Source organism: Arachis ipaensis, chromosome B02 (genome assembly GCF_000816755.2).
Source record: "Arachis ipaensis cultivar K30076 chromosome B02, Araip1.1, whole genome shotgun sequence".
Classification (NCBI taxonomy): Eukaryota; Viridiplantae; Streptophyta; class Magnoliopsida; order Fabales; family Fabaceae; genus Arachis; species Arachis ipaensis.
In genome coordinates, this window is record NC_029786.2 from 77700222 (window position 1) to 77711863 (window position 11642).

At 39.7% G+C, this 11642-nt stretch overlaps 1 protein-coding gene and 1 long non-coding RNA gene across 2 annotated transcripts in view; one reads left to right on the forward strand and one right to left on the reverse strand.

The window, feature by feature from the left end:
* LOC107627411 lies at window positions 1485-1898 on the reverse strand. Its single transcript, XM_016330243.1, has one exon. The coding sequence runs from the start codon at window positions 1896-1898 to the stop codon at window positions 1485-1487; it is 414 nt and encodes a 137-aa protein (XP_016185729.1).
* The window catches only part of LOC110267846, a 7150-nt gene continuing 4733 nt past the window's right edge, over window positions 9226-11642 (forward strand). The window contains exons 1-3 of the long non-coding RNA XR_002355784.1: window positions 9226-9579; window positions 9893-10007; window positions 10094-10631. This is a non-coding gene — a long non-coding RNA (uncharacterized LOC110267846). The remainder of the gene's footprint in view (window positions 9580-9892; window positions 10008-10093; window positions 10632-11642) is intronic.

Genomic DNA, 11642 nt, shown 5'->3' on the forward strand with positions numbered 1-11642 from the left:
AATTAATGGGCCAATGTGCTATGGCTGAGGGGTTAAAGGAGAAAGCTGAGCAAAATTATGTTAGGCTCTTTTTGGATAATCTTGATCTGAAAAACAGCTGGATCTAAATCAGGAGGCCTATCAGGACTTGGAGGACTCCATTTTGAGAGTTCTGAGGAGATGTTTAGGGTGTTTAAGGAACAGGTCAGAGTGATTGCTCCCAACTTGGACCTTTCTTCCCTTCACCCCGATAAAGTGGTCGTCAATGGAGAGATAGTTTCTCCTCCTTGTCCTGAAATCGACTCTGATTTGAAGACTCGCGGGCAGCATATTATTGAATCTCCTTCTCGTGAGGCTGAGCAGATGGAAGGGTTCCTACTGAGTTCTTATTCTCATCCAAGCGAAGCTCCGACCACTACTTCCGAAGAGATCCTTCCGACCCCTCCGACTTCAACGGCTGAAGCTCTGACCTCCTCTCCTGGTGATGATTTGAACCCCCTTCTTGGTCTAAAGTAATTGAAGCTATTAAGGCCCAGATTGTGGGTCCTTTTTAAGAACTCTTTTATATTTGTGTTGGTGGTTCCTGACATTTGATCATTTTTTCATAGGATCTTTTAACAACAATTTTTTGTTTCTAGTCCTTTTGGATAGGGCCTTTAACAAAGTAGTTTTTTTACTATTCTTGTGATGGCGTTTGCGTTTTGTCGAATGATTTTGAGGTTTTTACAAATTTTTTGAAAAAACCCTTTGTTTCGATCCTTGGATAGAAAGCTTTTACTATGTGAAGCCTTTTAAGTTCTGAAAAAACCTTTTGCTAAGTAATCTTTTTCTTTGGCAAAGTCTTTGTGAAAAGCTTTTTATCATTGATTCCCTAAGGAACTCTCACATCTCTTTGTATTCCATTACTTTGACCTCATACGTTCAATTTTGCTTTGTCCGTTGAATCCTTTATATGACTTAGGTTATTCTTGCGATACATTTTACTCTGCTCGGGCTTTCCTACTTGTAAGTCGTAAGCTGTATTGTGTCCGAGCTTGTCATGATCGTCTTTTATAATCTCTTTACACTGACTTGTACCTCGTCGCTTTATCTTGCAGACCATGTAGGTCGGTCAGCGGATTCTTGCGCTTTTTTTAGCTTAAGTCAATGCGTATCATAGTAATGATAAATGGAAATTTTAAAGAGAGAGAAGATAATATAAAGAGAGATATTGTTATTAAATGTAGTATGGCTTTATAAGGATGCTTTTGCTACTAAGGGGTTGGAATTTCTGCCCCTTAGTCCTCGCTATGATGCCTTGTTAAAACCCCCTCCAGGAAAACCCTTTTTTGGAAAAAAATCATGAAGTTGGGAAAAAGAGTACATCAGGGAACGAGGTTCGTTTCTAGCTATAATATCTCTTCATGTTACATGCATGCCATGACCTGGGGAGCTCGGCCTCGTTCAGGTCGGATACTTTGTAATATCCTTTTCTGAGGACCTCAATTTTCTTGTAGGGCCCTTTTTCAGTTCGCAACGAGCTTTCCTTCGCCTGAGTTGTTTACGCCGATGTCATTCCGAATCAAGACCAAGTCATTTGAGGCGAAGCTTCTACGAATGACTTTCTTGTTGTATCTATTTGTCATCCTCTGCTTAAGTGCTGCTTCCCTTATTTGAGCATGTTCTCGAACTTCTAGGAGTAGCTCGAGTTCTTCTTTGTGTGCTTGAATATTTCCGACTTCATCATAAAATCTTACCCTTGGGCTTTGCTCATTGACTTCCACTGGGATCATGGCTTCTATGCCATAAGCAAGCCGAAAGGGTGTCTTGCCAGTAGCTGACTGAGGTGTGGATCGATACGCCCATAATAGTTGAGGTAGCTCTTCTACCCAGGCTCCTTTCGCCTCTTGAAGCCTTTTCTTTAATCCCACCAGTATCATTTTGTTGGCTGCCTCGGCTTACCCATTTGCTTGTGGGTGTTCTACCGAGGTGAACTGATGTTTTATTTTCATACTGGCTACCAAATTCCTGAATGTAAAGTCGGTGAATTGGGTACCATTATCCGTGGTGATGGAATGGGGGACTCCATACCTGGTGATGATATTCTTGTAAAGAAACTTCCGACTTCTCTGTGCTGTGATGGTAGCTAAACGCTCTGTTTCAATTCACTTCATGAAGTAGTCAACTCCCACTATAAGGTATTTTACTTGCCCAGATGCTTGGGAAAAGGGTCCGAGTAGGTCCAATCCCCATTTTGCGAAAGGCCATGGGGAAGTTACACTAAAAAGTTCTTCGGGGGAGCGACATGAAAGTTAGCATGCATCTGGCATGGTTGACACTTCTTCACGAAGTCGGTGGCATCTTTTTGTAAAGTTGGCCAGTAGAAACCAGCGCGGATGACTTTTCTGGTTAAAGACTTTGCTCCGAGATGATTTTCACAGATGCCACTGTGCACTTCTTCCAAGACTTCTTCCGTCTTTGAGGTCGGGACGCACTTCAACGGTGGTGTGGATATTTCTCTTCTATAAAGGATATTTTTCACCAAGGTATAATTTTGTGCCTCCCTTCGGGCTTTCTTGGCTTCTTTTTCCTCTTTGGGTGGGATGTCGAATTTTATGTATTCGATTAAAGGAGCCATCCATCCGAGATTTAAGCCGGAAACCTCTAAGACGTCTTGTTTAATGTCTGTCTTCGTAACTGAGGGCTCTTGGAGAGTTTCTTGGATCAGGCTTTTATTATTTCCTCCTGGTTTGGTACTTGCTAACTTGGAGAGGGCGTCGGCTCTGCTGTTTAGCTCCCGAGCTATATGTCTGACCTCGGTTTCTGAGAATCTCCTAAGATACTCCATAGCCTTATACTCTTCGTTAATTTGAGAAGTTACCACTTGAGAGTCGCTGAAGATTACTATTTTGGTTGCACCAACTTCTTCAGCTATCAAAAACCCGGCAATCAGGGCTTCATATTATGCCAGGTTGTTGGAGGCCAGAAATTCAAACTTCAATGAAACCTCTATTTGAGTCCCTTCTTGGCTGACCAGTATTATGCCTGCACCACTTCCGATTTTGTTGGAAGAGCCATCCACGTATAGTTCCCAACTTGTGGACGCCACCTCTCGATCTCCCGTGTATTCTGCCAAGAAGTCGGTCAGGCATTGAGCTTTAATCGCTGTCTGAGTTTCATATTTCAGGTCGAACTCAGACAGCTCTATAGCCCATTGAACCATTCTGCCCGCAATATCCGTTTTCAGAAGGATTTGCTTCATAAGCTGGTTCGTTCGAACTTTTATAGTATGAGCTTGAAAATAAGTCCGAATCCTTCTAGATGCTACGATAAAGGCATACACAAACTTCTCGAATTTTTGATACCTTAACTTAGGGCCTTGTAGAACTTTGCTGGTAAAATAGACGGGATGCTGCCCAACCTCATCTTCTCATATTAGTGCTGACGCTACAACCTTTTTGGCAATAGCTAAATACAAGACGAGTTCTTCCCCTTCTTTAGGTCGGGTAAGAATGGGAGGTTGGTTTAAAAACCTTTTGAACTCCTGAAAAGCCTCTTCGCATTCAGGAGTCCATTCGAACTGGCATCCTTTTCTTAGTAGGAAAAAAGTGGCAGGGATCTCAATGCTGATCCTGCTAGGAACCTAGATAGAGCTGCAAGTCGGCCGTTTAGCTGCTGGACTTCCTTTAGGCAAGTCGGGCTTTTCGTCTCTAGGATTTCTCTACACTTGTCAGGGTTAGCCTCTATCCCCTTTTGTGTTAGCATGAATCCTAAAAATTTTCCCGCCGCTACTGCAAAGGTACACTTTGCGGGGTTCAATCTCATCCCGTGCGCTCTTATGGTGCTGAAGACTTGTGAAAGGTCAGTCAGGAGACTGGCCTCATCCTTGGTTTTTATTAACATATCGTCCACGTACACTTCCATTAGACTCCCAAGGTGAGGTGCGAACACCCTATTCATCAACCTTTGATACGTGGCCCCTGCATTCCTTAATCCGAAAGGCATGACCACATAGCAGTAATTTACCCTGGGTGTGATGAAAGATGTCTTCTCCTAATCCGGTCTGTGCCTTGGGATTTGATTATATCCCAAGTACGCGTCCATGAACGACAAATATTAATATCCCGAGCTGGAATCTACTAGGGCATCAATATTTGGGAGAGGATATGGGTCCTTTAGACATGCCTTGTTAAGATCGGTGTAGTGAACGCACATCCTCAATTTTTCGTTCTGTTTCTTGACCAGCACCACATTTGTCAGCCAAGCCGGATACTTGACTTCTCTAATAAACCCTGCTTCTAGTAGGGCTTATACCTGCTCTTCGACCACTTGAGCCTGCTCAGGTCCTAGCTTCTGTCTTCTTTGGTGGATAGGTCAGGATCCCGGGTGAACACCCAACTTATGTGACATGAGTTCGGGATCTATCCCCGGCATGTCAGAGCTTTCCAGGCGAAGAGATCGGAATTCTCTTGTAGGAGCTGCGTTAGCTTCTGCTTCAGATCCTCTTTTAGGCTAGCTCCTATGTTGGTATTCTTTCTGACCTCTTGCTCGATCTGTACCTCTTCAGTTTTCCATCCAAGCTGTGGTTGCAAATCTTCTTTAACTCGGACTCCTCTGAGTTCAATGGTGTTGACTTCTTTGCCCTTACCTCTTAGGTTAAGGCTTTTATTGTAACACTTTCTTGCCAACTTCTGATCTCCTCTGATGGTGGTGATCCCTTCCAGTGTTGGAAACTTCATGCAAAGATGGAGGGTAGAAACCACTGCTCCAGGCCAGTTTAGGGTTGTTCTGCCTATTAAGGTGTTGTAGGCAGAAGCTACATTGACGATAATGAAGTCGATGCTTATGTAGACATCGACTAGGGAAACTCGTAGGGGAGTGTAAGAATGATATTTTCTGGGCCTCTCGAATCCGACTTCTTCCTTCTTCTTGGGCTCCCTCTCCTTTTCTTTTGATTGATTAGGATGCCCTAGCCGCCAATTAGGTTTTTGTAACCTGGCATTTTCTTCCATATTGATGTACTTTTCAGCTCGTTCTTGTACATCACTCAAGGAAGTTGGGTGCCTCTTTGAGATGGATTGGAAAAAAGGTCCTTCTCGGAGTCCATTAACGAGGCTCATTATTACTGCTTCAGTAGGTAAATCTTGGATTTCCAAGCACGCCTTGTTGAATCTTTCCATGTAGTCTCTCAGGGGTTCTCTGACTTCCTATTTTACTCCTAGCAGGCTAGGCGCATGTTTGACTTTGTCCTTCTGGATGGAGAAGCACGTGAGAAACTTGCTGAGAGGTCGTCGAAGCTGATCACCGACCTGGGGGGGAGGCCGTCGAACCACTTCATTTCCGCTTTCGTTAGAGTAGTCGGGAAGGTTTTGCAGCGAGTAGCATCTGAGGCATCGGCTAAGTACATCTGAATTTTAAAGTTGCTGAGGTGGTGCTTTGGGTCGATAGTTCCGTCATACAGATCCATGTCAAAGATTTTAAAGTTTCTGGGAACCTTAGCCCTCATGATATCTTCACTGAACGGATCTTCTCTCCCCAATGGGGTGTCTTCTCGATCGGCATGAGAACCCCTATCTCGGAGGTTGGATTTCAGCCTTAAGAGCTTTTCTTCAAGCTCTTTTCATCTTTCAACTTTTCTTCTTAGGCTTCTCTCCGCTTCGCGCTGTCGTTTCAGCTCTTGTTCCAGCTGTTCTAGCCGTCCTTGATGGCCATGTAGCAGCCCCATGAGATTGGTGGAATGAGGTTGTCCCTCCTTCTCTGGCTCGTGCACCTCAGAGGAGATTCTTCTTGAGTCTTGAACACCTGAGGGGCCCTCTCTATGTTGTCTTTCTCCTCCTTGCAGATATATTATTGTTCTGTCATTGTTGACTGCATCTTGATGCTCTTGCTCAGACTCTGATGCAATATGTCCGTCCTCGTTCTGGTCATCCGCCATTATGAGTTGATCTTCCAGGTCCCGAGTAACGGCGCCAATGTTCTGGGGCTTACCTAGAACCGGATGATTGGTCTTCGAAGGGAAGGCCCAAACGTTAAAAGAGGGTGGTCTCCGACTCGTTCGAGTCTGGGAGTCGCCGTCCGAGTTGTGTATTTTGAAGATTGGGGGGTGGTACCTGTAAAGACACTTCAATGCCTAAGTCAGCAAAGGGGTAAACAGTTTTTGAATGAATTGGAACTTGATTTTACCTGAGTGTATCAGTGTATTTTTAGGCGATGATCCAATAACCACCGTTGAAGTAGTTCCACTTCTGAGGGTGGATAACCGTCCCTTTATCTTAGAGTTGTTGGGATATCTCTTCTAGAAGTGGGTGAGAGATTTTAAGAGGCAGTTATTCACTTAGATAAGTGTTGGCTGCCCTCTGGCGTTGACTCCGACCTCTTTAAGGAGCTCGAACAAACAGTGAAGGCCAACCTTTTGGATTGGGCCTCTTAGCTAATTTGGACCTGGCTTATTACTTGGATCAGGGTATGAACAAAAGTTATGCACTAACAAACTGATTTATCCTTTTCAATTTTAATGACTAAATTGTCCTAATATATTAAAATGAATTAGGGATTAAAACAACTCACCTGTGAAATTTTTTAAAATAAAAATACTTCAATTTATTATGTAGTGTGCATATTTTTTGGATTTCAAATATAAATATAATTTGATTTTATAATACAATTATTCAAAATTAATAATCAATTAATTATCTAAGAATATTAACATATACCTAACATAATTCAATCACAGTTATTTTAAGGTTTTTAAACCATATAAGTGTATGCAAATTTTAAAGGCTTCATCAGGATAAGATTAGATTCCGATTCAAAATTGCCTTTGTTTTTAGGGTCTAAAGTGAGACAATTCAGTACTATTATTATATACAAGCCCTTTCTTTAAACGAATAAATAATAATGATCTTAATTGTACCTCACTTGGGAATAAAACTAGACAGTAATAATGACGCAAATTCTCTTTTATGATATTCTTGGTACCCTTATATAGACCGATTTTATTCCATAAATTGACACTACATATATATACAGCTTGTATTATTATCATCATCATCATGATAAGACATAGAGAGATTGAATTGAATCTATGCATTTATGCAATATTTTGATGATATCTTTATTGCCACTAAAAGAAAAGAAAAGGAATTAAAGGAAAATGTGTTGTGTTTTTCTCTTGCCCAGAGAAAAAATCTAGGAACAATACTATATATACGTATATATCAAAATATATTTGATTGGACCTGTAGAATATGATACTATATGTATTGCTAACGTTATCAAAATGCTTTATATATTATCCTCTATTTTTGTGATGCTGTTTTACCGATAAAATTCTATTTCAACACATTATCCCACAAATAATAGCACAGGTAAGATTGTGTTAGCATCATATGGGTCTCGTTGACAATTTTGCTAGGTAGGTGCAAATCAGAAAGTATGATTAAGTCAATGCAAGAAACGAGTTTCATGATGGTATATATTAAGATAATGATCTTCAATATATATTAAGATAGATACGATGGTTCAAGATGTATCATTATACATATTTATGACTAGTTGACTACTAAGGATGACATTGACATACTTAACATTATGTTAAAGAGATGGCATACCAAACATCACAAATTATGAGATTAAATAGTGTGACACTGACTAAAACTACTAATTTATCATTAATGATAATTAATTGATGAAAATTTAAGATGTGACCATATAAATGATGAGTATGATAACAATAATTATTCTGCAGACTTAGAGTTTATTTAAAAATTATTTGAATATGAAAAAAATTATTTTTTTAAGAATTACTAAAATAATATAAAAATAATACATATAAATATACATTTCTCAAAATATACTATCTGATTTGGTACTTTCAACCGCACTCACTACCACAAAAATGGAAGATAGCTGCGGATAACTAGCAGCTGTTTTTATAACCGCAACTATTTGATGGTTTTCCAGCAGTTTTAGTGGTGAAAATTGGAAGAGCAGCTATTTAATTTAGTTTTGCCACGAATTTTAAAGGACCGAAGCTAATCCACCTTTTTTTGGTGATATTTCAATCTCCCCCTTTCCCAAAAACACAACAACACTCAGCAACTGCATAAAAAAGAAAGAGAGAAACCTAAAGAGAAAAGAGGGAAAAACGGAGAAGAAGAGGGAAGGGAGGAAGGAGTCGGGTCGGCGCTGTTGGGTTCTCCGCCGTCGTCGCGTTGCCATACCGTCGGAAAGCCAAAACCGCAAGAGAAAGAACCGCGAAGAGAGAGGGAGATCGCATCAGCTCACCGCGAAGCCAGCGTCGTCGTCGTTCTCATCGCGGGTCTTCACTCTTCACCATCGCGTCTTGCCACTGCCGCCACCACTAAGCTTGCCGTCGTCACCACTGAAGCCGAAGAGAGAGAGAGAGTTCGCGAAGAGAGGGAGTGTGCGCGCTCATGAAGGAGAAGAACGATGAAGAGTGAAGGAGAAGCAGAAGACGATGAACGCAGGGGAGAAAGAGGAGGTCCGTTCTCGGACCGTCCTGCTTTGCTGCGGCTGCTGCCGTTGATTGGGGTCAAGGCCGTCGTCGTCGCACCCTGTTCCCGTCGCCATTAAGGTTTGCTGCTGCTGCCATTGATAGAGCTGCCGCTGGGAGGAGCCGAATAGGGAGAGGAGGTCACCATCGCACACGCCGGCACCAGTTACAACCGTCGCCGAAACCAGGATAGATTCACTGGTGACTCTGCTTCTTCCTTTTTTGAAACTGTTCTGCTTCTATTTTGTTCCACTATTCTCCTAACTTTCTTTCTATGTACTTTGAAATTGGTTTTGCTCATTTTTTTTTTACCCAATAATTGCTTTGTTTCATCGATGATATGTCTTGTTTGTTTTTCAAATTTAATTTTGCTGCCTGGTAATTGTGTTACTGAAACTGGTATCAAATAATAGTGTAAAGGTCATGCAGATTTTGTTGCTGTAAGCTCTTGTTCACAAAAGTTTCTAAGTTCATTTCACTATATGGAACAATGAGAGAAAAACTCAGATTCTATTGAAGGGAAGAATTAGCTTTCAAATCTGCTTATTAAAGCAATTCAAGTTAAAGAGGAATAGAGTAGTTTTTTACATGTATCTGTAATTAATTAATCTAGGTGGCATTTTGAATCGTTAGTTTTTGAGATTTGTCTTTATGGATTTTGTTTACTATTGTAGTCAAGTGGTTTGTGTGTGTATGTATTGTTTGTTTTTTATTTTTTTAGTATATACTTGTTTTCTTCCAAACAAATAGCTATCTAGTATATACTGGGCGTCTTGCTGCATTGTTGAGTTCATCCTCATTCTAGTGATTTTTATTTTTTCTGTTGCTGCTTTAGAGAGTATCTATTTGTTCCCATACTTTTAATTTACCCTAGTTGGAATATATGGAAACATCTATCTAAAAGGATAAATAATAAAGAAATAATATTTTATCTCTTCTACAATTCCAGGCTTTGTTTGGACTACTTTTGCTTGTGTATATACCTACTTTGGATCCTTATTCGGGTTATACCCCTGTTCGGAGTGCCTTGGTTGTTGATACTGCATATGAAGAACTGCCCGGAGGAGAGCAGATATGTCCTGAAAGGCATGCAAACATATTGTTAAGTATGTAAAATTGTATTTGCACATAGGATATCAAGGATACTTTAAAAAATGCTATAATTCTAAGTGGGTTAGAACTTTGAAGTGTTATGTTCTGGGCTGATTGTGCTATAAATTTTTCTGTTATTTCTGCTTTTGGTATTACATTTAGCTAACTGAAGTAAAATTTGCCAAGATATGTTGTATGTGATTAGGAGTTCTGGCTTTTATTTCTTGTATTCATTAATTTTGGAGGTAGCATAGTGCAAATACCATTCATAGTAATATCTTGCATGGATCCTCGCTATTTCATTCTTATTTCTTTTTCCTCGTGCAGGAATCCTTTTTTCTTGGATGAATCCTATCATGAATCTAGGATATCAAAGACCCCTTACAGAGAAAGATATATGGAAGTTAGATACATGGGATCGGACTGAGACATTGAATGAAAAGTATGAGTTTTCGCTTTGCTTAAGCTTTCTTTTGGCATTAATTGTTGTATTTCATGTTTGCTTTATAGTGCCTCTTGATTCTGTAGGTTCCAGAGATATTGGGTAGAAGAATCTCGAAGGTCGAAACCTTGGCTTTTAAGAGCATTGAATGCAAGCCTTGGTGGGAGGTATGACCGATTTGTGTTGAACATGATAGAGTGTAGAAGATAGATAGATATTTTCTGGTGTTACTTTATGATCACTTGCATAAGTTGAGAGTTGAGACCATCAATAATGGCTCATAATGAGAGGGCAGATATTGAAGTAAAATGGTGTTTGGCACTGATAAGTTAATCTTGGCCGATAAACTTAGACACCTCTATCTTCTTCTGTGTAGTAAAATTAGTTCGTGATGATGAAACCACTTATTGTACAATATATAACTGAATGTTCTTTACTTCTTTTTTTTTCCTGGCTTTGTTTATTTTTGTTCATGTATCTCATTTGTGTTTATGCGTTCATATATCTTTGTGCTTTGGTTTTCTTGTGCTTTACAGGTTTTGGTGGGGAGAATTTTGGAAGGTAATGTTCTATTTCTTTTGTTTATATAATCATTTCATTTGGTCGCTTTCAATATTTACATGTGTTAAACTTTGCTGTATGTCAAAATGCATTGTCAATTTTAATATCTTTGTTAATCTGTTTACAATATGTAGATTGGAAATGATCTCTCCCAGTTTTGGGCCCACTAATATTGAATCAGCTGATAGAGGTCAGTTACTGTTTTACTGAAATCACTGGTTAACCACCTCTAGTACAAGTTATAGTGCTCTAACAAATTCTTTATTATTATTTTGTTCTAACAATTCTCTATCACTTGATGTGTCCTATTAATTGCCTGTAGTCTATGCAAAATGGTGATCCAGCCTGGATTGGATACGTTTTTGCCTTCTCAATATTTGTTGGAGTGGTATGATACAAAATCTGATTAAATTGTAGATGATAATGTTGTATTCTTAATTTTCTATGATCAATGATCTCCTCTTGTACATTTAGGAAGAACTTTATGAACTTATACTGCGGACTATTTCATAGGGCTCGTTGATGCATTATGCGGACTATCTCATAACAATTAATAGTCATTAAAGTGTGCTACTAACCTGAATATTTCCATGATAGAGATATTTATGTTTTTTGAGTGTCACTTTTTGTTTCCTTCACTTGAATGTTAACTCATTATATACTCAATTAGCTTCCTGAAGCTTTATCTATAAACAAAAACCCACTCAAATCTGTGGCGGTTTTAAAACTGCCGCGGATTTTTTTTAAATCCACTGGCCAAAATAGCGGCGGTTTTGCAACCGCCGCAAAATCAATTATCTGATTTGCAGCGGTTTTTCAAAACTGCCGTAAAATCAAATCTCCACCCTTAATATGCGACACTTGTGGAACCGCTGGAACTTCGTTTTGCGGCGGTTAATAACCGGTGCAAACCTAAAAAAACCGCCGCTATTCGACATGTCTCTTGTAGTGACTGTATGCTGATTCTATCGAAAGAAAAGTTCAATTGATCTTTTCTTTTTCCTTTTTTCTCTTTGCTTTTAAGAAAATATATATATATGTGAGTATACCTGTCTTTCTTTAGTCGAAAACAAA

Bases quoted from the DNA above. Each gene is read 5' to 3' on its own strand.
- LOC107627411 (XM_016330243.1), bottom strand. From the start codon at position 1,898: ATGATACTGGTGGGATTAAAGAAAAGGCTTCAAGAGGCGAAAGGAGCC.